General features: G+C 54.2%; 2 protein-coding genes and 1 long non-coding RNA gene across 4 annotated transcripts; all 3 read left to right on the top strand.

Annotated features, from left to right (window-relative positions):
- The first annotated feature begins 4,765 nt into the window (after nucleotides 1–4,765).
- LOC128116033 (uncharacterized) lies at nucleotides 4,766–6,403 on the top strand. The gene is made up of 2 exons (XR_008220355.1): nucleotides 4,766–4,877; nucleotides 5,279–6,403. It is a non-coding gene; the product is annotated as an uncharacterized LOC128116033 (long non-coding RNA).
- A 2,387-nt stretch (nucleotides 6,404–8,790) lies between these two features.
- Madcam1 (mucosal vascular addressin cell adhesion molecule 1) lies at nucleotides 8,791–13,199 on the top strand. 2 transcript variants are annotated; one of them, XM_052747311.1, is made up of 5 exons: nucleotides 8,795–9,940; nucleotides 10,196–10,462; nucleotides 10,685–10,999; nucleotides 11,903–12,337; nucleotides 12,951–13,199. In XM_052747311.1, the coding sequence occupies exons 1-5, from the start codon at nucleotides 9,607–9,609 to the stop codon at nucleotides 13,079–13,081; spliced, it is 1,482 nt and encodes a 493-aa protein (XP_052603271.1). In that variant the 5' UTR covers nucleotides 8,795–9,606; the 3' UTR covers nucleotides 13,082–13,199. The 2 variants fall into 2 exon arrangements, with proteins under 2 accessions (XP_052603270.1, XP_052603271.1); XM_052747310.1 differs by having other exon boundaries at nucleotides 8,791–9,940; nucleotides 10,196–10,999.
- A 128-nt stretch (nucleotides 13,200–13,327) lies between these two features.
- Nucleotides 13,328–20,435, top strand: Tpgs1 (tubulin polyglutamylase complex subunit 1). The gene is made up of 2 exons (XM_052747312.1): nucleotides 13,328–14,413; nucleotides 19,697–20,435. The coding sequence occupies exons 1-2, from the start codon at nucleotides 14,040–14,042 to the stop codon at nucleotides 20,232–20,234; spliced, it is 912 nt and encodes a 303-aa protein (XP_052603272.1). The 5' UTR covers nucleotides 13,328–14,039; the 3' UTR covers nucleotides 20,235–20,435.
- The last annotated feature ends 5,976 nt before the right edge of the window (nucleotides 20,436–26,411 follow it).

The raw sequence follows: 26,411 nt of genomic DNA, 5'->3' as shown, positions 1-26,411 counted from the left end.
GTTCTCCACCCTTGGCAACACAGTCCCAGCCCCTAGCAACAGGATCCCAGCCTAGCAACACTGTCTCAGCCCCTAGCAACTTGATCCCAGCCTAGCAACATCATCCCAGCCCCTAGCAACAGGATCCCAGCCTAGCAACACTGTCTCAGCCCCTAACAACAGGATCCCAGCCTAGCAACATCATCCCGGCCCCTAGCAACAGGATCCCAGCCTAGCAACATGGTCCCAGCTAACAGTGCCAACTCCTGAGCAGGTAACACATCCCTGCCACAGGGAGACCGTGAGTGCGTCTTTGGTCTCCAGTGCCTGCACCCTGGCACTGGCCAAAGCTCCCTAAGTGAGACTTGTGATTGACAAGTAAATGAGAATCGAAGTTCCCTCAGCTCCAAAGGCCCCTGCAGCCCTTGCATCCTTGGTTGAGAGTGCTGAGGACTGAGCGCCCAGGTGCCTGGCTTCCATAGTTTTATGGGCCACATCCTCGGCCCGAAGCATGATGGGAAATGGAGTTCAGTCACGGTGGTGGCCCGGGACTCCAGAGAACTGAGGACTTGGCTGAGACCACAGGGAAAGGCTAAGTTTGTGTGGGTGGGGCCAAGTGTGGAGAGGTGGGAGGAAGGTGTTGCTGAGCTCATCGGTGTGTCCTCGGTGGCGGTGAGGGAGGGCTAGAGAAAGCTGATCTCTGATGGGTGGGGCGTGGAGTCCGTAGGTCAAAGGCTGAGGAAAGGCCCGGTGCTGGTGGGTAGGGTGTGGAGGGAGGGCCAGGAACTGTTACAGGCTGGAAACCAGACTCTACTCCTCTGTAAGGCATAGGTTGGAGTGGAGTTAGGGTGGGTTTGGGGTTGAAGTGAGGATAGGGTTGGGGTTGGGGTTAAGGCGGTGGCGCACGCCATTAATCCCAGCACTCGGGAGGCAGAGCCAGGCGGATCTCTGTGAGTTCGAGGCCAGCCTAGTCTACAGAACGAGATCCAGGACAGCCAGGGCTACAGAGAAACCCTGTCTGAAAACCAAAGAAGAACAAGAAAGAGGAGGAGGAGGGGGAGGGGGAGGAGGAGGAGGAGGAGGAGAAGGAGGAGGAGGAGAAGGAGGAGGAGAAGGAGGAGGAGGAGGCGGCGGCGGCTAGGTTAGCATCAGGGTTAAATGCCTGATGGCACCTGCTTTGTGCCACTAGGTCCTGGTAACCCTTCTCATTCCTGTGTCCAACCATCAACCACATGAGTTCTGAGAGGTCCCCAGAATACTGGCCCAGTCAGGGCCACTATTGGAGTGTGAGGGCCAGCATGGCGTCCCTGGGCATGAAACAGTCCATAGAGACCTGAGATCAGGGCTTCAGGTTGTTCAGTCAAATGGTGGGTGGTTCTGAAAGCCAGGCCCTGTCAGGTCCTGCTCAGGGGCCCCCAGTCCACTTGCGACCCCCTACCCAGGCCTGCCTGGGCCCATTCCTGGGCAAAGCCAGCACCCACCAAACAGTTATCACAGCATCATGGCACTCTGGTCCTCTAACAGGTATGAGGGGTCTCCAGAGAGTCCCTTAGGCTCCCAGCCTCTCCGTCCAGGTTTGTCCTCAGAGGTCACTGTCCCCAGCAACCTTGCAGGGGATAGCTTTGGTCTTGGATATCAGGCTGTTGTGGGGCTCCCCAGACCAATATTCCCTGAGACAACCCTTCACTAACTCCCGGGACAGACAGCTGATGAAGGGATAAGCAGTCTGGGGTGAGGACTGAGGGGTGGTTTCGTATCTGCGGAGGAACTGCAGCCATCCCGCCCATCCCAGGCCAGCAGATGTCACTATCAGCCTGCCCAGGAACCTGTGATGCACTCAGCTGGCCAGACCCACCCCAGCAGGAGTCCTCAGAGCCAGAATTTGGCTTCCCTGGCCTCTGTGACTCCTGACATCTCCAAGTTCAGGCAATCCAGGGCCAGGCTGGCGCACCTCCTCCCGCCCCTCCAGATGGAAGGCAGCAGGCAGCATGAAGTCCCTCAGGCTGGCAGGTCCTGTGACAGCTTCCCCCACCCCCACCTCATTCTGCAAATGACAAAGGCAGCCAGAGCACACTTTTCTGACAGCATTGCTTACGATCTGTTGGCGCCTCCCTCCAGGCCCAGCACAGCTCAGACAGGTGATTTCAGGGACACGAGGTCCATGTGGATTGGAGTCAGGTGTCCCACCATGCACGGTGGGTAACCAGGTCTAGTCCTACCTCCATGGGTGGTCCGTCCAGGAGGGAGTGTCTGTCTGTGTGTCTCAAAAACGCACTAGAATGTGCTTGTTGTTTTTAAAGGTTTTGTTATTTTATTCTTTTGTATTATCCCTTTCAATTTTAATGTGCATTGGTATTTTGCTTGCACGTATGTCTGTGTGAGGGTGTCAGATCCCCTGGAACTGGAGTCACAGTGAAAGGACCAGGCAGACGCCATAACAGGCTGTCAGTCTTCTCCCAGAGATCTCAGAGCTGATGTGCCGGTACTTGGGCTGTCCGTGTAAACATTTCTGTCTACTTTCCCTTCTTTCCCTGGAAGAGGAGGAGAGAGAGGCACAGCAAGGGCCACCCCCCTCCCTCCGCTGCTCTCTTGCTACCGGGCCTGCAGCCAGCCAGCTGCTCTCGCAGAGGGTGGGGGTGCGCGCTCTCAGTGCAGGCGGGCAGTGACGGGAGCCATGGGCAGGGCGATGGGGAACTGACTGACTGCAACAGACAAAAACTGTGTGAACACTGAACAGAGAATCTGACTTTACTCAGAGGACACACTCTATGCCCACCGCACCCCCTCCCTTCCTACCTAAGCCAAGCTCTTCACTGTGATAACTTCAAGGTCTCTTCTGCCGGCCAGCAGCTGTCCTTGTTAACGCTTCTCCGTCCTGATATTGCTTGAAAAAGAAATGTTGAATTACAAGTCAAAGACACATGGATATATTTGAGTTCAATGGGTTACAAATACTTGCCATCATTTAAGAAAATTGGTTACAAATTATTGTTGGTTAAGATAAGGAGGAAAAAAAAACTGTATCAAATTCCAAGGAGAAGATAGCTCAATGAATTAAATAGAAAAAAAAAAAGATGTTTTAGGATGTAATGCTTTGTTTTGTTTTGTTTTTGGTTTTTTGAGACAGGGTTTCTCTGTGTAGCTTTGCGCCTTTCCTGGAACTCGCTTTGGAGACCAGGCTGGCCTTGAACTCACAGAGATCCACCTGGCTCTGCCTCCCAAGTGCTGGGATTAAAGGCGTGCGCCACCACCGCCCAGCAGGATGTAATGTTTTTATAAGAATATGAAGGCCTGAGCTGTGAGGATGAAAGTTTGAATAAATGATTTTTTGGTTTGAGGAAACAGGTTTTTTGTTTGTTTGTTTGTTTTTTGTTTTTTGTTTTGAGATTTACTTATTGTGTATACAGTGTTCTGCCTGCGTGTATGCCTGCAGGCCAGAAGAGGGCACCAGATCTCATACAGATGGTCGTGAGCCACCATATGGGTGCTGGGAATTGAACTCAGGACCTCTGGAAGAACAGTCAGTGCTCTTAACTGCTGAGCCATCTCTCCAGCCCCATTTTTTGCGGGGTGTTGGGGGGTTGCCTTTTTTTTAATAACATATTTATTTTATGTACATTGGTGTTGTAGTGCCCTAGGACTGGAGTTACAGATAGATGTGAGCTGCCATGTGGGTGCTGGGAATTGAACCCGGGTCCTCTCGAAGAACAATCAGTACTCTTAACCGCTGAGACATCTCCCCAGCCCCAGAAACAGTTTACGATGTAAAAATTTAAAGTCTTAAGCATGTCATGAGGGCTTGAGTATGTGATATTTTGGGTCTGAGGAAGTAGTTTGAGGTATAAAAATATGAAACTTTAAGTAAGTTGTAAGGTTTGAATATAAGTAAAGTTTATGTGGGGTCTAAGATGTAAAGGTTTTAGGTATGGGAATATTAAAAGAATGTTTTGGGAAGAAGGAAAGTAACTGAAGACATGTGAAATGCAGGTTATTGGGATGTGTAAAAGCAGGTTATGAAGATCTGAGGATTAAAAGGCTTAAGTAGTGATAAAAGAAAATGATTTGAGATATATAAAAATTGAAGCATGTTCCAGACTTCTTTCTCTTACATTGAGACTCCAAAGGATCATAGTTGTAAGAATGTCTGTCTACTCTGTAGGTGTGAATAAAAATGTGGCCACATGCGTGTTTGGTTTTGAGTGTCTGAGTTTGCGTGTCCTCTGTGTTAGGGAACACAGGTTAATACTGGTCATCTGGCTATCCAGATGCTAGTTTAAAGCATAAACTGTTAATGCTTATTTAATTATAAGCTATTTAAATAAGAAGAAAAAACAGAATCTGAGAGGTGCATTGGACTAATATATCTACAAGATAACAAATTGGCCTGGTTGTTGTTACCAAACTTAGAGATGTTTTCAAGATTAGGCCTAGATTTGTCTGGCTCAGATGCATTTAATAGACAATGGTTCTCAAACCTGTCAAAGATCTGATGCATATGACATTTAAATTATTTGATAAAAAGCTTACTATAGCGAACAGAGACTCCCAGCTCCTAGCAATGACTCCCAAAGTCTCCAAAGAAGATATGGAACAACAACAAGAAGACACCACCTGAATTGCGGACGACACCAACCACTGGGCAAGATGCCCCGACTCAACACCTGCTGCCAGGGATCTGGCCCAGAATGGACAAATGAGACACTGACAAGATAAGATCAGTCTTTCCCAAGTCGCTCCTCCACAGGAGAACTTCCATGTTATGGGCCCAGCAGCCAAGACTGATGCTGTCCTGATACCTGTCCTGCCAACACTGTGAAGTCTACAGGAGCCTGGGGTGATGGCAGTCTGGATAATGGATAGTCTGTTGTTTTTTAATAGACTTGGAAATCTGCACTCAGGTAAAATTTATCCTTCTCGGATCTCTGATGGCATTGATGACTGGGCTAGCTATAACTTGGTCAGCTTAGCAACATCAGACAACCTTCCACAAGGTTGCAGCCACTTCATTAATTAATTCATTAATGCATTAATTAATTAAAAGCTACTAAGTCTCAGAGAGAGAGAGAGAGAGAGAGAGAGAGAGAGAGAGAGAGAGAGAAACTGGGTCTAAATATAGACTTATAGATGCTTCTCATCAGGCCAAAAACATTTCAGTCCAATCTATACCTGGCTCTCTAGATAGAAAAGACGGTATGGATTTGGATTTCAGGGCAAATTGATAATACTACAATTACCGAGACTATGGGTCTGAAGTTCATAAATTTTAACTCCTGTTCCTAGTTTATATCTTTCTCAACAGGTTTCCACTTGGCTGACAGACACATCCAAGCATCATTTGCTGACAAGCCCTGAACTTGCTGAAAGCTGATATGGACCAGTTCATGCTATCTCTTCAGCTGGTCAATAAAATGCTAACATTCTGGCTTCCCAGGGCCCTGACAACAATGTCCCAAGGTCAGCAGGAAGTAATTACAGAAGAGAAAACATCGCCCTTGTCCGTCGCCCCTCACCCCCATGTTAGATCAAAATGGAATTTCTTGTCATAGGGGACCTGAGATAAAGTAATAACTGGTCCCCATTCTCATTTCCAAGTTCCTTGAGGATAAGGAACTCTATCAACAATCACAGGGATTTTGGCCCTTGTGCTTCTGCTAATTACTGTTGGCTCTTATGTCACTGATGTCTTAACTGAATGATGACTCCTGTCTGGGTACCACTAAACTGAGGATGCTAGAATCCCAATATCAGCCCCTGAACCCATGACACACTTGCAGATGGCAACAACCGAGTAAGGGAAGCCCACTTTGCCATTGATGATGGGAAACCTCTTATGTCCTGGTCCAATTAGTCTCCAAAATTATCTAATACCCTGGTGATAAAGTCTTTTACCAAAAAGAAACGTCTCCATGGTTGGAGGCGATACACCACTCAAAGGGGGAATGAAAGGACCAAGCAGACGCCATAACAGGCTGCTCAGTCTTCTCTCAGAGATCAGGCCTCAATTTCAGTTTCCTGAGACTTAGGCAAGCAGTTTCTGGGAGGGCTATGACATAGTCCTTGCAGTAGCTCCCTTTCTGCACGTACTCTGACTGCTCAAGATTCAGCCAGTTGTTTACTGTCTGGGACCCTTCACCAACGTGTGAGGCCAGCCAGCCCCCATGGCAGCTCAAGGACAGAGCCTGGGACTTGTCCAGGCCTGCCCCAAAATAACTGTAACCCCCAACCAGTAAATTCAAAGGTTACACACCCTCACTCAATCATATGATGCCAAGGCTTGTACCGCCCTGTTTGCGGTTTTTCCCTTTAAAAACCCCTCACTCTGAGGGCTCAGGGCCGTCCTCCTTCACCTGGCTAGCCAGTGTGTTGGACGAGGATCAAGCCCGGGCTTGCTTGTTATCAATAAATCCCTGTGTGTTTTACGTCGGCTATTGGTTCTGTGGTGGTCTTGCTCGCGGGTCTTGCGATGTGGGCACAACAACAGAACCAGGGTCCTCTGGGAGAACAGCCAGTGCTCTTACCCGATGAGCCATCTCTCCACCCACCCTCCTTTCTGTTTGTTTGTTTGTTTGTTTTTGTCTGTTTGCTTAATATTTATCTAATTTTGGCCTCCCTACATAGTCCTGGCTGTCCAGGAACTCACTCTGTAGCCCAGGCTGGCCTTGAACTCAAGAGATCCCCCTGCCTCTGCTTCCCGAGTGCTGGGATTAAAGGCGTGCGCCACCACTGCCCTGACAGCCCTGTATCTATGTGTATGGGGGTAGGGGTGTGTGGGGGGGGTGCATGTAAGTCTGAGTGACCTCAGAGGCTAGAAGAGAACGTTGGATCTCCCTGGAACTAAATTTACAGAGCTACCTGACCTGTGTGCTTAGGACTCAGGTCCTCTGAAGAGGAGTACATGCTCCTAACCACTGAGCCATCTCTCCAGGCCCTGACACTGTCCTCTCAAAGTCCAGCTTCCAGCTGGCCCCCACCTCTTCATGCTCCACAGGGCCAGAGCACCCCGGGCCAGAGCACCCCGGGCCAGGGACTCCAGCCAGTCTCCCAGCCAGTCTCTTGCCACCCTGGCCTCTGGGAACCACACTCTGAAGGAGCCAGGAACGGTGAGCATGTAAGATTGATGATTGAGTGAGGGCGAGCGGAAGGGCCAGGGTTGGAGCAAGGCTACCTTCTGGAACCTTCCTCGCGCTGTAGGCAGGGGAGCCAGGATGTCAGGTCTCCTGAGAAGGCTGGACCTCTGTGGAGAGGGGGGCTTCCTGTGACGTCAGGAGGACTTCCTCCTTGTAGGACAATGGCGGGAAGGGGGGTCGGGCCCTGGACTTGCAGGGAAGGAGGACAGGAGGTGCCCAAGGGCCACGGAGAGCACAACAGAGTCCTGCTGGCCCTTGGCCCCAGTGGGGACAGACGGCCCCTGGGCCACCAGCGCTCCAGGCCCCTGTGCCCTCACTGTGTCTCTGTGTCTGTCTGTGTGCCTCTGCACCTCCCTCTGTGTCTGTTTCTTAGTTTTCTGAACTGTCTGTCTCTCTCTCTGTCCCTCTCTCTCTTTGTCTCTCTGTCCTCTGTCTCTCTGTGTGTCACATCTCTGTCCCTCTCCCCGCTCCCCCCCCCACCCCGCCCCTCGTTTTTCCCTAGTCTCCCCACTCCCCCCCCCCCCCCCCCCCCGCCCACAGCTGTCCCCTCTACACTGTGGCTCTGGCTCCTGCTCGCTCTCCCCACCACGAACAGGATGCTCCACTGTCTTGCAGGTGGAGCCAGAGCTGAGAAGAGTGTCCTTTGAGATCTTCAAGGAAAGCAGGGACCACGCCTGCAGCCCACAGCACCTCAGCCTGCCAGGCGCCTGCTGACCCCTCCCCACCTGGCCGTGGTAGAGCAGGAAGCCGGGTCAGGGGCTGGGAAGCAGCCCATTCACCAGCCCGCTGCCCCCCACCCGGGTTAAGGGCCCAGCTTCCGGGGAAGGGCCCGCGCGTCTTGGAGTCACCTTCCTGCACAGCTTCCGGGCACTGGCGCATGCTGGGTGAGGGGGGCGGGGGGATGGGACCCAGGCAGCCACAGTTCTGAGTTCACACACCTGAGTCTGGTGTCTTCTACTCTCTCTGTGCCTCGGTTTCCCCACTGGGATACCAGCCTCCACCTGTCACACACCCTGCCGTGGGTGCCTCAGTTTCTACTTCTGAGAAGATCCTGACAGTCTGCAGGCTGGGCAGGGGTCAGGGGTCATGGCAGGAGCAGACAGAGTCTCACCCTGTATAGTTAGGGTTTCTGTTGCTGTGATAAACTGCCGTGACCAAAGGCAACTTAGGGAGGAAAGTGTTTATTTCAGATCACTGTCCTTCACGAAGGGAAGCCAAGGCAGGGCCCTGGAGGCAGGAGCTGATGCAGAGGCCATGGGGGGAGCTGCTGACTGGCTTGTTCCCCATGGCTTGCCCAGTCTGCTTTCTTTTGTTTTGTTTTTTCATTTTCTGAGACAGGGTTTCTCTGTGTAGTTTTGGTGCCTGTCCTGGAACTCGCTCTGTAGCCCAGGCTGGCCTCGAACTCACAGAGATCCACCTGGCTCTGCCTCCCAAGTGCTGGGATTAAAGGCGTGCACCACCACAGCCCAGCTCAGTCTGCTTTCTTATAGCACCCAGGCCCACCTACCTGCCCAGGGATGGCACCACTCACAGTGGGCTGGGCCCTCCCATGTCAATCATTGATCAAAAATACACCTGCATAACTCAGCTGGGTGGTGGTGACATACACCTTTAATCCCAGCACTCGGGAGGCAGAGGCAGGCGGATCTCTGTGAGTTTGAGGCCAGCCTGGTCTACAGAGTGAGTTCCAGGACAGCCAGGGCTACACAGAGAAACCCTGTCTGGAAAAACAAAACAAACAAAAAATACCCCCAAAGTCTGTAGGTTTGACCACAGACCAAACTGGTGGGCATTTTTTCCAACTGAAGTTCTCTCTTCCCAAACGGCTCTGCTTATGTCAAGTTGCCAAAACCCAAGGCGAGCACACTCCCGATGTTGGTGGAGACAGACTTCAAGTGTCTGAAGACTTGACCTCCACAGGGGCCTTAGGAAGGCAGAGGAGGGGGAGGGTCTTGGAGACTGGAGAGAGCAGAGCAGTGGTGCAAAGGTCCTGTGGCCGCCTGAGGCGGGAAGGACACAGGGCTCTAGCCTTTCTTCTCTGGGTGCAGCACAACCCAGGGGTGTTGATATGTAGAGGGGTGTCCCTCAATAAGGGTCTGGGCCAAGAGCAAAACATGGGAGGGACGGTGTGCCCATCTTGGAGGAAAGTGGGAGAGAACTCAACGGAGTGTGTGAGAAAGCGCCTCAGAACTCAGCGCTGAGGCCCAGGATCTACCCCAGACGTGTCAAAAGCGAGCCAGCTCCAGCCCCCGGCTCTGTTGGAACTGCAAGGTCTCGTGCGATGCAAGGACACAGACTGGGGATAACTGACTCGTCAGGCAGAGCTCAGTCCCAGGAGAAACCCCCACTCCGGGCGTGGCCGCAGGGGACCCCACCATCCAGAACCGAGTCTGGCCTCTCTGCCGCTCTCGTGTGGCCACCTCTGGAAATGAAGTCAGAGCTCGAGTCGGCCGGGGTGGAGCCGTCTAGGACTGGCTGATTTCCATGCACTTGACCCACCATGGTGACCCCAGCCTCTAGCCTCAGCCTTCCCGTCCATAGAACTGGGGCCTGGAACCTTCCCAGACCTTCCCTGCGCGTCTGTTCCGCCCGTGTTCCCGGGTCCCTGACTCTCTGCCTCCTGCGGAGTGGAGGTCGGGCTGGGAAAGCCCCCAGGGAAACTCCCACGGATAGGGAGGAGGGGGAGGAGAGGCAGGGTCTCAAGACGGCGGGAAGCCACCAGCCGCTGCTATTTAAACCGCTTCCCTTGGCGGTCACAAGACAGAGGGACGACATGGAGTCCAGCCTGGTCCTCCTGCTGGCCCTGGCCATGGCGCCCTTCCAGCTTGGCAGTGGTGAGCAGGGGTGTGGGGAGGGGAGGGGGCTTCGGGAGATGAGTGGGCACAAGGGAAAGAGCTTTGGGGGTGCTATGAAAGCCCAGGGCTTTGAGAGGCTGGCCCGGGGATGTGGGGCTCTGGTTGCTCTCTAGTCAAGGCCAGGGACCTGGGGCAGAGGTCTAGAGCCCTGGGGTCTCAACCCAGGGTCCAGGGTCAGGACTGGAATCTGGGACCCAGTTGCCCCAACATGAGTTTAATGTTGTTTCCCCTCAGGCCAGTCCCTCCATGTGGATCCCCCTGATCCTGTGGTGGCTGTGGCCAAAGACACAACCCTCCGGCTCAACTGCAGCCTGCCCTGTGACGAGGGTGTAGCCCAGGCGCAGTGGCGTGGCCTGGACACCCACCTGGGCAATGTGCAGAACCTCCCAGGCAGCAGCATCCTCTCCATACATGGTCTGCTGACAGACGCTGGCACACGTTTGTGTGTGGGCTCCTGTGGGGGCCGAAGCTTCCAGCACTCTGTGCAGATCATTGTGTACGGTGAGGCCCACTCTGCCCTTCTAGGTGCCACCTACCCAGGGGTATCAGGACCTTGCACCACACCAATGCCATCACCCACCAGGTCCCCGCACCCCAGACCCACAAGGCTGACACATCCGCCCTTCCTGTCCCAGACACCTAAGGCACATAGCTGCATCATCACCCCAACCAAACCTACCTCCTCCGCCTGGCTCAGCCCTGGGCCCCATCTTCCATCCGCAGCCTTCCCAGACCAGCTGGCGGTGTCTTGGTCAGGACAGGACCAAGAGGTGTCCTGCACGGCCCACAACATCTGGCCCCCAGGCCTAGACATTCTCTCCTTCACCCTGCTACTGGGAGACCAGAGACTGGAGGGGGCCCGGGCCCTGGAACCAGAGCAAGAGGAGGAGACGCAGGAGGCTGAGGGCACGCCGCTGCTCCGAGTGACGCAGCGCTGGTTGCTGCCCTCCCTGGAGACCCCTGCCCCCCCTGCCCTCTACTGCCAGGTCACCATGCAGCTGCCCAGCCTGGTGCTGACCCACAAAAGGGGGCTTCCAGGTAAGTCCTCGGGGCCCACCGCCTCTGGGCTTGGCTACCCTGGAGCTTGAACCAGGATTGTGTGTCCCTGCCTGGAGAGTCCCAAGAGAACTGGTCACAGTATCTGCCCTGTGAGGCAGCCAGAAAAAAGACTAATTCAAAAGATGAGGGCCTACTCTGCGCCAACTCCAAAATGATATCTCCATCATTTTCTGTCTGTCCTGAAAGACTAGATGGGGACCAACACTCAGTAGGTATTGGATAAACACTGCCAAGTAGACTCAATGCAGGTCCCAGAACTCAGGAGTTCTACAAATGCTGGCTGAGCAGATTCACAGGATTGGCACACTGTAGGTGCTTTATAAACAGTGGCCTAGCCTTTAATCCCAGCACTTGGGAGAGAGAGGCAGGTGGATCTCTGAGTTTGAGGCCAGCCTGTTCTACAGAGCGAGTTCCAGGACAGCCTGGACTACACAGAGAAACCCTGTCTCCGAAAACCAAAATAAATAAATAAGCGGGGGCTGGAGCGATGGCTCAGAGGTTAAGAGCACTGGCTGCTCTTCCAAAGGTCCTGAGTTCAATTCCCAGCAACCACATGGTGGCTCACAACCACCTGTAATGAGATCTAGTGCCCTCTTCTGGCCAACAGGGACACGTGCAGACAGAACACTGCATACATAATAAAGAAATAAATAAGCAGTGGTCTAGTAGACTCATACAGGATCCAGGAAGTTCTGTCTGTGTCTCCATCTCCTGGCCCAGCCACTATGATGCCCTGTGTCACTTGAGTGACAGGAGGGGGAGGGGAGGGGGAAGGGGGAGGGGGACGGGGATGGAGGGGGTTCTGTCCTAACACCGGGCTGCAGATGAAGAAACTGGGGCAGGAGAGAGGCCCGGGGCTACAGAAGAACATTCTGTTTGCAGTCCTACAGAGCTGGACCTCACCAGAGCCCCCCAACACCACCTCTGCCAAGCCCTACATCCTGACCTCATCACACACTACTGAGGCCAGCTCCACTGGGCTCCCCAACAGCACAACCCTGCCGTCTACCCCTCCTCATTCCACACTTAGCCCTAGGACTCTGAGCTCCGCTGGAACTTGCTATCCCGAGATCCACCAGGACCAGGAGGCAGTCTGGCAGCTACTCTGTGAAGCATCCTGTGGGCCTGGAGTGACTGTGCGCTGGATCCTGGCTCCTGGCAACCTGTCAGCCTACCACAAGAGGGAGGCCGGGGCTCAGGCGTGGCTAAGCGTGCCTCCCCCAGGTCCCATTCCTGAGGGCTGGTTCCAGTGCCGCCTGGACCCCGGGGGGCAGGCAGTCAGTCTGTATGTCTCCAGTCAGGTGTTCCCAAAACCCTGTGAGTGCTGGGGCCCCGGGAGGGACGGACATATGGGATTAAAATGATAGTTGGGGCCGGGCGGTGGTGGTGCACACCTTTAATCCCAGCACTTGGGAGGCAGAGGCAGGCGGATCTCTTTGAGTTCGAGGCCAGCCTGGTCTACAGAGTGAGTTCCAGGACAGCAAAGGCTACACAGAGAAACCCTGTTTTTTAAAAAAAAAAAAAAAAAAACCTAGTTGGGTTTCTGTGCCATGCCTCAGTTCAGTATGCTTTCCTGGCTGTGAAAGAACTTAGACTTTCAAGCACCTTGCAGACACAGAGATTCTGTGAAACAGACGGTAAAGAGAGATGACCAGATATGAGTTTAAAAAAAAAAAAAAGTTTTTTAATGTTGGCTTCACGTGGCTGAGGCTGGCCTCAAACTTGGTGTGTAGCTGATCCTCTTGCCTCAGCCCCGTACGTGCTGGGATAACAGGTGTGCACCACTACCCCTGTTTCAGTGGTTCCATTTTAAAACACATTAATTAGTTGGGGAGTCCACTTTTAAACCATAGGGCCTATGTACAGTGCCCTCAGCGGGGCCTGCAGGCACCGGGGCTGATGATGCCCTTCCTCTTTTCTTCTCTTTCAGCCTCCGACATCACCCTATGGATTGGCAGCTTGGCGCTGGGGCTGCTGGCGCTGGCCTTCCTTGCCTACCGCCTGTGGAAACGCTACGGGCCGAGTGTTCCCCCAGACACCAGCTCATGCACACTCCTGTGAAGCTGGGTTCGGGGCAGTCAAGATGTTAGAGTGTGGCCCCTTTCCTTGGTGGTCAGCACATCCACAGGTTCCTTCCAGCTGCTCGCCCAGCGCAGAATAAAGGCCCCTTATCTGGCCACTGGTGTGTCCTGTCGTGCTGTAAAATAGAGAAGCTTTGCGCATCTCTCAGTCCTACCCCGGGGGCCCTGGAGACAGGCACACATCCCAGTCTATCTTGGTAGGCCCGAGCAGGATGCTAGGCTGGGAAACGCCTGCGCTTCCTAAGAGTAACTAAGGAGGTTCCCAATGGCCCGGAAAAAAAGGACTTGGGGGGCGTAGCTGGGGCAAACACCGAGATGGGGTGTGAGGGGGGCAAGGGGATGGAGGTAAGGGACAGAGGACAGACGTGCAAGGGTCCTGGAGAGCCACCACACAGTTACGGCAAGAGCAACCCCTAGTGGTCAGGAAGGGGAATCGTGGGGACTCGCTCGAGGCGAGCTAATCCTTTCAGGAGACGAAGTGAAGCCAAAATCCCGGCAGAGCCCAAGCCGAGTGCACCACCTGAGACTCAACGCAGGAAAGGATGGGAATCCCGCTCTCAGTCCTAGATTCTCGGCGGACGAACCCCCACGCACGTTTGAGGGGGTTTCTCTGGTACCCAAGGAGCCTGGTTGCTAGGAGACCACGCTTACGAAGACTTGCCCGCTACCAAGATGGCAAGCAATCGCGCTTCAAGCCAGAAACCAAGCCCTTCCTGGGGGACCATTTTGAAGTCTGGCAAGCTCATGATTCCGGACCGAAGTTGAGAGATGCAGTCATGGAGTACCAGCAGAGACGTAAACGGAGAATACCAGTTAGGGCACAGGGGGGATAGGTCGCCTGTGCCTGTCACTGCCGAGACGCTGTCAGAGAGGAAGCCGCTCCTCTGCCCTTAACAGAAATGGCCGCCCAAGGAGGCTGCTTTGTCGCGCCGTGAATTATGGCAGCACTTCCGGCCCCTCTGCCCTCAGCAAAGATGGCGGCAGTGGAGAAGCGGCGGCCGGCAGTAGCGCCAGCGGCCAATTTCGCGGACAGCGGCCGGTCGTCGGCGTCTCAGGCGGCGGCGGCGGCTGAGAGCGAGGAGGATTTCCTGCGGCAGGTCGGCGTGACAGAGATGCTGCGCGCGGCCCTACTGAAGGTGCTGGAGACGCGGCCCGAGGAGCCCATCGCCTTCTTGGCGCACTACTTCGAGAACATGGGCCTGCGCTCGCCAGCCAACGGCGGCGCCGGGGAGCCCCCAGGCCAGCTCCTCCTGCAGCAGCAGCGCCTGGGCCGCGCGCTGTGGCACCTTCGCCTGGCTCACCACTCGCAGAGGTGCGGACCGATGGCGGGCGGGGTGCCTGGACTACACCTCCCGACAGGCCCCGCGCGGGCTCCACCCGCCGCCGGCGCGGGGCGTATCCGGGAGTAGTAGTCTGTCCTCTTTTCCCGGACCTGGTCCGTTTAGGGCGGTATAGCGGCCGGAATACAGCTCCCGGCATGCTTCGCGTAGATTTCGGCCGCTGTGATCGCGGACTGTACTGGGAATTGTGGTCCTGGTAGGAAGTATTGGGAGTTGTAGTCCATCTTTGCTGGAGCTTCCAGATGATTATGGCCTAGTGGGTTTTTGCTTTTGGGCTTGTGCCCAGTTTCTCCTCGCAGCCCAGGGCTTTGGAGGTCAAGAAGCCCAGCGAGGACCTGGTTCAAGAAGCCATCCCTGCAGTCAGAGCATAAAATAGCTGCGGTGCTTGTCCCGGAGATGGGCAGCCTGTGTACTGAGGCCCCACCCCGCAGTATGGTCCTGAGATGCACCCGCAGAGCACAGGCTGGTCTAGAGCCAGGTGTGAACCGTGCAGAGAGGCCTGGAGCTAGGCAGTTGCTCTGTGCCCCAGTGGGAATAGTTCCAGTGGAGAAGATGAGTGAGGGGCACTTCAGTGGATGGGGGAAGTTGATCAGTAGGTGTCATCAACCAGCGAGTGAGAAAGTGGGTGAGCTGGTGTCTGGGGCCTCAGCACGGAAGTGGCTTTACAAAGGGTGCGTGGAGGAGGACTCAGAAGGTGTTGGGCAGCAGTGATCCCAGCTTTCCCCAAGGGAGTGAAAGTCCAGGGAGCCTTCCTGCTGGTTCTCTCCTGGAGTCCCAGAGAAGCTGGAACAAGTTGGGCAGAGCAGGGTGGATCTGAGCCAAGCAAACACCTCTGCACCAGAGGCAGAGGGCTCGGGATCCCCAGACGATGGCCAGGAAGGGAAGCGTGGAGCAGGACGGGCTGATGGGGGCGGGGACGGTCGGTCGGACAGGCACAAAGGCTGGGAGATCAGTGGTTCTGGAAGTGGATCACTTGGTGAGGAGCTCGAGCAAGAAGGTGGACAGAGTGTACAGCTGAGACGGCACTGGGGTGTGAGTGGGGAGACTGAAGGCATCTGTGTGGCAGTCTTTCTTTTGGACCACCAACAAGCTCCCAAATCATGACACGGAGACTTAGTATTAGTTATGAACGCTCGACCTTAACTTAGGCTCGTTTCTTGCTAGCTAATCTGCATTTTGCCTCGGGCTTTTTACCTTTCTTTCATTCTGTCTATCTTTTCCTGTTTCCTCCTGTCTGGCTGGCTGCTGCCTGGCGTCTGGCTCCAGGCATCGCCCTCACGTTCTCTCTCTCATTCCTAGATTCTTCCTCCTACTTATTCTCTCTGCCCGCCAGCCCCACGTATCCCTCCTCTGCCGAGCTATTGGCCGTTCAGCTTTTTATTAGACCAATCAGGTGTCTTAGGCAGGCAAGGTAAAACAGCAACACATCTTTACATCGTTAAACAAATACAGCAGAAACAAATGTAACACATATTTGCCTAGTCAAATCAATGTTCCACAGCAGAAACAAATGTGACACATCTTGACATAGTTAAAGTAATATTCCACAACTCCAGCAAAGGAACAAGCGCACAGGCCTGCACCCTGAGGTACCCAGGGAAGGAGGGGCCAGGAACAAACTGCCTCCTGGGGCATCTGTCTAGAAGAGAGTCTCCCAGGGCTGTGGGGGACCAGCCCCCACCATTATTTACCCCAGAGACTCTGGAGGAATGAGGAATAAGAGACTTAGTTAGAAATAGAGGGGAGAGAGAACACAGGATAGACTCGGGTGGGCCTGGATCCTTAGCCACCAGCCCAAAGGTCTATTTATAGCAATGCCAAGGGGTGGAGCAGAAGACCTCCCCCTGCTAGTTACAGTCACCTGGTGCCCAGGCCCGGGGTCCAGTCAACCTCCCATGCAGTCCTGCAGGGTACAGCCACTAGGAAACCTAGTGGGCTCCAACACAAGGGTGAAAAGCAGTCAACTTAGTGATTTAAAACAGGAACATTGTGAGTTGAAGTCACAGCCCACCTGAGGATCTGGGGCAGGGTTTGTGACCATGTCATCAGGCCTCTGTGCCCTGCCAGCCGCTGGGTCCGTGCCTGGCATCCTCTGACATGGTCTCATCTTAAGTGGCTGAAACCATGAAAGCTGTGTGTTTACCACATTCTGAGGTTTGTGGATGTGAACTTGGGGGTCACTGCTCACCCCAGGACCTAGTGTTATACCACTAACTCGGCAGCTCAGGATAGCAGGGGACATGGAAAGGAGCCAGCAGGCAGGTGGGGTCCCCAGAGATGCAGCCAAGGGTGGACCCAGAAGCCACAGCGTGTCTGTGTCTGATGTCACAGAGCTAGGTCTCTCTTCCTCCCCCAGTCACTGCTCCCCACTTCAGACCCCGTGATGGATGTCTGGGAAGAGTGGGTCCTTGTGCAGTGCTCGGCCTGCGCCTCCACACGTGGCAGCCACTGACGCCTGCCAGCAGAGCCACTTCTCTGGAGCTGAGGGGCCACGCTTCTCAAGTCCCTCCAGGCTCTATAGAGCCTAGTGTCCCCATCGGTCACCTCCCCAGCAGCCTGTGAGCACCACTTAAGATCACTCTTCACCCCAGATGCCTGAAGCCTTGGCCACAACAGGGGAAGCCAGGAGTCAGACCCATGCGACAAAACCCTGCACGCCTTCCTGGCTACTGTGCTGCTGATAGGGGCAGGGGGAGGGGCACTGCCCATACTGTCCCTAAGCTGTTAGGGAGTCATTTCTATGATCAAGTACAACGCAATGATCTAAACTAACTGAGTCACTAACTGGTCGCACTGAGGACAATCCAGCACGCGCCTCCCTTCAGGCACAGCCGCTCTCCACGAGGCACCCCAGACCCTGCAGGGTGCCCAAGAGCCAGGAGCTCTCCGAGTGTAGAGGAGAGCTGGAACAGGGGTATGTGCCCCCCCATACATCATCCAGCCCCACCTCAGAGAAAGCCACTGGCAGGAGGAGGGAGGCCCCCGCTGCCTGCGCAGTGTGAGCACTCAGCAGAGAGAACTGCAAAGTGGAGCCGCAGCCCATGCTCTCCAAGCTCTGGAGCTCACCCCCTTGTCTGTGCTCCCCTCACCTCTGAGTGACTCAGTGGGGATCCCCAGGAGAGGATGTGAGCCATCCGAGAGGTGGGTGTCCTTGTACCAGGCCGTAATTACCTGACCTGTGGCTGTAAACAGCCAAGGGCAAGGTGGCTGGAGCCCTCCCCATGCCAGCACGAGATCATGTCCATCCTCCCAAGAATCTGGAGTTGCAGAACTGGGGTTTGCATTCCTTGGGTAAGCAGAACAAGGCTCACAGAGGCAGCAGCGTCAGAAAGCCAGTGACCCTGGGAGACAGGTCTGGACCTGGTCCAGGAACAGAGCAAGGGCCCACCCAGGCCTTTTACCCCTGGAGGTCACTGCCAGAGAAGGCAGGATCAGGACAAGAGAGCTAGTGGCTATAGGTCAACCGGAGTATCAGTCAGGAAGAGCTATGTTGTGCTGCTATAACAAACAGTCCCAGAGCCTCCGTGGCTCTTAACACAGCTGGGCCCTGCTAAATGACCTTCACAAAAGACACACGGTCTGTTCTCTGGGCGTCTGCAGCTAGCTAGGATTTATTAAGCACCTACTTCGTGAAGGTCTCTAGAAGATGAAGCATCTAAGAAGCCCCCAGGAGGTCAGGATGGAGCAGACCACCCTCATTGTGAAGCTGAGCCACACAAGGACCAGAGTAAGGTCCACTGTCAGGCAGTTACTCTCTGGGTAAGTCCTGCAGTGAGACTATCGGCCTACTCAGAGCCTCGATTTCTCACAAGGCTGTGTTCATGATCACCACTGTGGTCCACAAGGAGGGACCACACCCTGGAGTCAGGGAAGGATCCGCCTGACTCAGCATGCCCTCTCTGCTCACTAGCTGTCAGTTGAGAATGTGACCTAGCCACAGGTTCATGTCAGAACTGGCCACTTTGTGTCTCAATAAAACTTTAATTACACGACATGGTGGAGATGCAGGGAGATTGAGGGCTCAAGGCTCAGCTACTGAGAGACCTTGCTTCGAAATAAACAGCTGGCTTGTCACAGCTGGCTTGTCACCGGACAGCTGCACGAAGACGTCACAGACGGCTCAGGTGTGTGCATGGTGGCAGTGAGGACTGGCGTGCCCTCCCCTGCAGCCATGTGCTGGGGGCGTAGTGAATGGTAGACGCCCCAACATGTCTGCTGGTGGGTTGAATGGCACTTACCAGGTGCGGTGCATACTGTGTGCCGGGATGGGCCGGTTGGCAGAACCCTCACTTAGCATGTGCAAGCCACTGGTTCCAGCCCCAGCACCACATAAAGCGGACATGGTGCACTCAGGACGTGGAGGCAGGAGGATCAGACTGCATGAGACTCTGTCTCAAACAAACCCAGATGGCTCATCCAGTAAAGGTGCTTGCAGAATTTTGACAACTTGAATTCATTCAGTTTCTGGAAGCCATGTGGAAACAGAAGCGACCCAACTCTAAAGGATTGCCCTCTGACCACCCACACATACAGACACATATTTATGTACGTGTATGGTTACAACTAATAATGAATTGGTTTTGTGACAAGGTCTCACTGTGGCCTCAAACTCACAGAGATCCTCCTGCCTCTGCCCCCTGAGTGCTGGGATTAAAAGATTGCTCTACCACTTCCTTTTTTAAATTTATTTTATTTTTATTTTATGTGCATTGGTGTTTTGCAATGGGTGTCCAGTCCCCTGGAACTGGAGTTACAGACAGTTGTGAGCCGCCGAGTGGGTGCTGGGAATTGAACCTGGGTCCTCTGGAGGAGCAGTCAGTGCTCTTAACCTCTGAGTCATCTCTCCAGGCCCTGCTCTACCACTTTCATCTTAAATATTCTTTTAAATTTGATTTTATATGTGTGGGTGTTTTGCCTGCATGTATGTCTGTGCATCATGTGCATGCCTGGTGCCTTGGAGGCCAGAAGAGGGCGTCAGATCCCCTAGGCCTTGAGCTACAAATAGTTGTGAGCTGCCATGTGGTGCTGGGAATCAGCTCCGTCCTCTGCAAATGCAGGCCTACTGACCGAACCATCTCTGCAGCCCTGTAAATAAATCTTAAGAAAGCAAACACTTGGGGTTCCTCCATGCCTGGTGCCCTGGAGGGAGGGACAGACAAATGAGGAGCTGGATTGCTGGGGTGCTGGGAAGGTCTGGAAAGGCTCCGGGTGGCCGGCCAGGATGGGGGCCTCCTGACACCGCACTGTCCCCGCAGGACCGCCTTCAACAACAACGTGAGCGTGGCCTACGAGTGTCTGAGCGCCAGCGGCCGCAAAAAGAAGCCTGGGCTGGACGGGCGCACGTACAGCGAGCTGCTGAAGCGCGTGTGCAGGGACGGCGGGGCCCCCGAGGAGGTGGTGGCACCGCTCCTGCGCAAGATCCAGTGCCGGGACCACGAGGCTGTGCCGCTGGGCATCTTCCGGGCCGGCATGCTGTCATGCTTTGTGCTGCTGGAGTTTGTGGCGCGCGCCGGCGCCCTCTTCCAGCTGCTGGAGGACCCGGGCCTGGCGGTGGCCGATCGGCGTGTGGGCCAGGCCGTGCTGGACACGCTGGAGGGCGCGCTGGGCACGGGAGACCTGGCGGCGGCGCCTACACACTACCTAGAGGCTGGTTCCCGCTTGGGCCCCGACAATCTGGCACGTGCCCTGGACAGGGCGGCGGCTGGACGGCGGCCCAGCGCACCCATGTCCCGAGAGGAGTTCCTGGAGAAGGCTGCCGCCCTCTTCATCGCCAAGGTCAAGCCGGTGGGCTGAGTCCAGGCCGCACGCACACCCTGCCACCTCCCCGGGAAGGCGTGGGCTTGGGATCTGCAAACCGGTGTCCAGACAACCTGCACAGGGCCCTCACCCAGGGAGGGGTCCTGGGTGGACCCTGCAGGACCAGCACCTTCAGCTCAGTCCCCTCTGTACTGGCCTGTCTTCCCTACTCACAGAAATAAAATCTGCAAAGACCCAGCTTTGCTGGTTGCCTGTGTGCAGCTCCCTAGCCATTGCCAGGCACTGCAGGTTCCTCCCAACCCAAGGTCCCGCAGGGTCACCAAAGAAGATGAGGGGATATTGGGAGGATTTTCCCAAGGACAACATATCTCTGCTGATGTCAGAACTAGTAACTTCCTTAGACCACCAGGTCTAACTTCCTTAGACCGCCAGCCCCCAAATCGTGACACGGGGACTAATTAATTATGAATGCCCGTCCTTAGCTTAGGCTTTTTTCTAGCTAGTTTTTTTTTTTAACTTAAATTATCCCATTTCTATTCATCTGTGTGTGGCCCTGAGGCTCGTTTACCTCATCCACTGCTGTCCATCCTGCTTTCAAGCTTCCTCTGTGTCTGGCTGACTGGCCTCCGGTTGGCTGGCGCCCTTTTCTCTGTGCCCGCCAGCCCCACCTATCCCTCCTCTGCCGAGCTAGTGGCCATTCAGCTTTTTTTTTTTTTTTTTGGTTTTTCGAGACAGGGTTTCTCTGTGTAGCTTTGCGCCTTTCCTGGAACTCGCTTTGGAGACCAGGCTGGCCTCGAACTCACAGAGATCCGCCTGGCTCTGCCTCCCGAGTGCTGGGATTAAAGGCGTGCGCCACCACCGCCCGGCTTCAGCTTTTTATTAGACCAATCAGGTGCCTTAGTTAGGCAAGGTAAACCAGTAACACATCTTTACAGAGTTAAACAATTATTCTGCAACACAAACAGATGCAACACACCTTTACATAGTTAAACCAATATTCTGTTCCACAACAAGAACTCCACTCCTAAGGTCCTCACTGGGGGATTCTGGGCGGGGCTCCATCCTGACCACGCCCCTCACTGGGGGATTCTAGGCGGGGCTCCACCCTGACCACGCCCCCAGCCCCTCACTGGGGGATTCCTGGAAGGGGCTCCACCCTAACCACGCCCCCAGCCCCTCACTGGGGATTCTGGGCGGGGCTCCACCCTGACCACGCCCCCAGACCCTCACTGGGGATTCTGGGCGGGGTTCCACCCTGACCACGCCCCCAGCCCCTCACTGGGGATTCTGGGCGGGGCTCCACCCTGACCACGCCCCCAGCCCCTCACTGGGGGATTCTAGGCGGGGCTCCACCCTGACCACGCCCCCAGACCCTCACTGGGGATTCTGGGCGGGGTTCCACCCTGACCACGCCCCCAGCCCCTCACTGGGGGATTCTAGGCGGGGCTCCACCCTGACCACGCCCCCAGCCCCTCACTGGGGGATTCTAGGTGGGGCTCCACCCTGACCACACCCCCAGCCCCTCACTGGGGATTCTGGGCGGGGCTCCACCATGACCACGCCCCCAGCCCCTCACTGGGGATTCTGGGCGGGGCTCCACCATGACCACGCCCCCAGCCCCTCACTGGGGATTCTGGGCGGGGCTCCACCATGACCACGCCCCCAGCCCCTCACTGGTGATTCTAGGCGGGGCTCCACCCTGACCACGCCCCCAGCCCCTCACTGGGGATCCTAGGCGGGGCTCCACCCTGACCACGCCCCCAGCCCCTCACTGGGGATCCTAGGCGGGGCTCCACCCTGACCACGCCCCCAGCCCCTCACTGGGGATTCTGGGCGGGGCTCCACCATGACCACGCCCCCAGCCCCTCACTGGGGGATTCCTGGAGGGGGCTCTATTCCTTAGCCAGGCCCTCAGCCTCCTTGGAGTCTTTTTTTTTTTTTATTTTTTATTTTGTGTGTGAAGATCGGAGGACAGCTGGCAGGAATCAGATCTGCCCTTCCACCAACTGAACTCAGGTCGGTTTTGGTGGCAAGTGCCTTTAGCAGCTGAGCCATCTTACCCGCTCTAGGTTTTTTTTTTTCTTTTTTTGTTGTTTTGTTTTTTGGGTGTTTTTTTTTTTTTTTTTTTTTTGTTTTTTTTTTTTTGGTTTTTGAGACAGGGTTCCCCTGTGCACCTTTTCTGGAACTCGCCCTTGTTATTTTGAGACAAGGTCTCACTAAGTTGCCTCGGCTGGCTCGAACTCATGACCCTCCTGCCTCTCCTTCCCATCCAGCTTGAGTGACACAAGGCACCACCTTGCCCAGCTGCATGGATGCTTTCTAAATTCCATGACTGAGTAGAGACAGATGAGTCTGTCCCATCTCTCAGCTTTTCTGGGACATGAGCCAATCAACACTGACAAGAAGAGAGATTTCCAGAAACTTCCTCAGTGCCCTAAATCCCCTGGGAGCTCACTAGGCAGGTAAGAGTGACAGGAATAACAACGTCATAGCCTCTGCTAGCTCAGGAATGCTATCCTGCCGGACTTGGCTCCCCTGCTGTATGAAGAAGCCCCTGGGGCTGGGGGAAGGGTGCACTGAGCAGAACCTGGATGCCAGGGTGAGGGTGGAGTGGGGTTTGGGGTGCCCAGCAGTGAGCAGACCCGATGCAACCCAACCGTAGCTTCCTGAAGAAGGCCCCTCCCGTTCTCCACCTCCTGACCTGCACCAGTCACAGATCACCCCATGACCTGTGGAGGGTGTCCCTGCAGGTGTCAAGCAGGGAAGCATACCTCTTGGAGAGATGAGAATGAAAACCTGGAGTAGATTGACTTCATCAACCTGGACCAGACTTCGGGAGTCCAATGCCCGAGGTTCATTGTCAGCATATTTCAAACAATACAATTTGGGAAAAGGTTTCCAGGATACAATCACGGCAATTCCAGGTGTAGAATAAAGCTTAAGATGTGACTACGAACAAACTCCTTTACAAAGTCCATGTGACCGTGAAGGTGGGTTCTATAGCTAAAAGACCTAGTGTGGTCTTTTAGAATCTAGTGTGTCTCCGGGAGAGATAGCGTAGAGATCAGCAGGACATAGAGTGCTTTAGACATCTCCCCTAAAGATGGGTAACGGTCTAGGGAGGGACTGTTATTTATTAAGTGGCACTGTTTACCATGCAAGAGAAGCCACAAGGCACAACGAAACCCACTATAAGAGTTATTAAGGGAATAGAAAGGGTGTGCATAGGCCTATGGAATGTCTACGCAGGAAGAGAGAGAAGGAATAGGTGGAACCCGCTTTTATAGGTCCCCACACACATATGCACACATGGGCTTACGTAGCTACGCCACACATGCGAATAGATTACATGATCACACAGTGCAAGGGTTACACAGGACATAAGGCCCTAGGGTGACATAGCGTCTTCCCTGCCTACTGGACAGTGCATGTGCCGTCATGCAGCTGGGGGAGTGGCCAGGAATCCTAACAGGGACGAGTCTGGAATAATCATTCTGGGAAATTTGAGTAAGGGTCTTCCTCTATAGCAAAAGGTGAGTGAGGTCTGCTTCCACAGATAGCAAAAAGGTCGCCAGGTCTTTAACAAATCCACTCTCAGCCTTCTGGATGGAATGTAGGTATTTGATTTTATCTCCTCCAATGAGGAGACTCCCCTGTGTGATTAACATTCCTGGTTCTCTTAGTACATCTCTTTGAGTACAGGACCTCTGTGCCCGCAACAACTATTCTGTAAACTGTAGCCTGAACCTCTGGAGACAAGCTGGGATGCTTGACGAGGAGGTCCTGGATTGAACCCTGCAAGCATCTGGTCACCACAAGGCATGTAAACAGAGTTGGCATTGAAGACCCAGCTGGGAGGCACCTGGATTTTTGTTTTGTTCCATTTTAATGTCCTCTCTGTTATGAATTATTGTGCTGAGGGAACACCGAGGGTACCCTGCACACGTGCGTGCAGGGAAACGTACTGTGGGATGGTCTGTATGTCAAATGTGTTGCTGATTGGTCAATAAATAAATCACTGATTGGCCATTGGCTAGGCAGGAAGTATAGGCGGGACAAGGAGGAGAATAGAGCTGGGAAGTGGAAGGCTGAGAGAGAGACACTGCCAGCCGCCATCAGGACAAGGAAGATGTAAAGTACCGGTAAGCCACAAGCCACGTGGCAAGGTATAGATTAATAGAAATGGATTAATTTAAGCTGTAAGAACAGTTAGCAAGAAGCCTGCCACGGCCATACAGTTTGTAACCAAAATAAGTCTCTGTGTTTACTTGATCGGGTTTGAGCGGCTTGGGACTGGCGGGTGAGAGAGATTTGTCCTGATTGTGGGCCAGGCAGGAAAACTCTAGCAACAGAAACGTGCTGGGCAGACGTACACCATGCGGGCATGGCGGCGGCCACTACTTCACAACCCAGATGCTGCATCCATGTGGAGAGTTTATTATAATAGAGAGGTGACGAGAAAGACAGAGAGAAAGAGAGAAGGAGAGTGAGGGGGTCTAAGGAGTGCACTTTGTGGAAGGAAAAGCGGAGGAAGAGAGAGGAAGGGAGGAGTTTTTCTTAGAATGAGGCTTTTACATCGGGTGGCAGGGCAGCGACAAGGGGTGGGATTTCAGGGGGCGGTTCAGAATATTGACACTCTCCCTCACTCTGTCCAGACACGTTGGCCTCTGGCTAGTTTGGATTCTCTCCACTTCAGGGCCTTTCTGTTGGTTCAGGGGCCATGCCCACAGAGGAGAGTGCTGGTTGGCGGAAGAATCACAAGCCATAGTTACCTTTCTAGAGCTTTATTGGGAGAGAGAAAGACCGCACCGAGGGGGGGAGTATGGAAGGAGAGAGTGTGGGAAGAGAGAACACAGAGAGGGCACGCCCCCTCTTTAGGCTGGGACGCCATCCCAGGCTGGTGATGTAATTAAGGACATAATCCTTACACTTTCCACGTCTGTTTCAGTTTCCTGTGACACTGTTCCCCATTCACCTGACAATTCACGTTACCCCCTACGAGCTGGCTCCCATGTCCACGGTAATGCTCCTGCCCTGTTCTCTGACCTCTGAAACACTATTTCCCTCACAGGAACTAGTTACCATGAACGGTGCATTTGTTTATTTATTTGTTTATTGGTTTTTCGAGACAGGGTTTCTCTGTATAGCCCTGGCTGTCCTGGATCTTGCTCTGTAGACCAGGCTGGCCTCGGACTCACAGAGTCCGCCTGCCTCCACCTCCTGAGCGATGGGATTAAAAGCGTGCACCACCACCACCCGGCTGCCACCAGGGAATTTATTTTATCTCTGGAAACGGTTTCTCTGCCGCACTCCCTTCAGCCCAAGGTTCAGGGACTCTGCTGTCATTGCTGGTTCCCAGAATCTGCCTCCACCTGAGAGGGAAGGAGGAAGTGAATTCCTTGTGAGTGGAAGTCATTAAGGCAAGGTCAATTCCTGTTACTTCTATTACATTACCATAGACTTACCCAGCCATCGCTGATCCATCCCACCGTCTAAGGGAAGGGGGACAACACCCCTTAGCTAGTGGCCCTTGCTGTGAAACAATCCGTTTCTACACTATGAACATGTACTACTCTCATTTGTTAATAAATGAGATTGGCCAATACTGGGCAGGAAGAGACTGAGTGCGGGAGAGCCAGACATTCAGAATTCTGGGAAGAGGAAGGGCAGAGTCAGAGGGTCACTGGCAAGCACAGAGAAGCAAGATGAGAACGTGGTACTGAGAAAAGGTACCAAGCTATGTGGCTAAACTTAGATAAGAATTATGGGTTAATTTAACTGTAAGAGTTCGTTAGTAACAAGCCTGAGCTACCTGCCGAGCATTTATAAGTCATATTAAGCCTCTGAGTTGGTTACTTGGGACTGGGTGGTCAGGACAGAAAACTCCACTTACAGCCCCTTCCTCCCTCTTCAATGCCTACAGAACATTGCCTCCCAATCTCCATGTCCTCTCACCCTCCTTCTGAGGACCCTAGGACAGTCTCTAACTCTCTGCACTTGAACCTATTGGCCAGCTTCCTTGGGCCATGTCCACGGAGGTGACAGGTCTATGTGTTCTGGGGGTCAGATAGAGATGTATCTATAGGCATTCTGCTCTGGGTGAAGTTGGCCTCGAGTCTGGTTCTGTCCATGCAGAGCAAGCAGCTCTACTTTTGCAGGGTATTTGATCACACTGTGAACCCCGAGGTTGTGCTATTTACTGCAAAAACCTAT

This window comes from Peromyscus californicus, unplaced genomic scaffold (assembly GCF_007827085.1).
Source record: "Peromyscus californicus insignis strain IS unplaced genomic scaffold, ASM782708v3 Scaffold_1__1_contigs__length_55948999, whole genome shotgun sequence".
Taxonomy (NCBI): domain Eukaryota; kingdom Metazoa; phylum Chordata; class Mammalia; order Rodentia; family Cricetidae; genus Peromyscus; species Peromyscus californicus.
The sequence above is the reverse complement of the archived record's forward strand: the minus strand, read 5'-3'. Positions and strand labels throughout refer to the sequence as shown.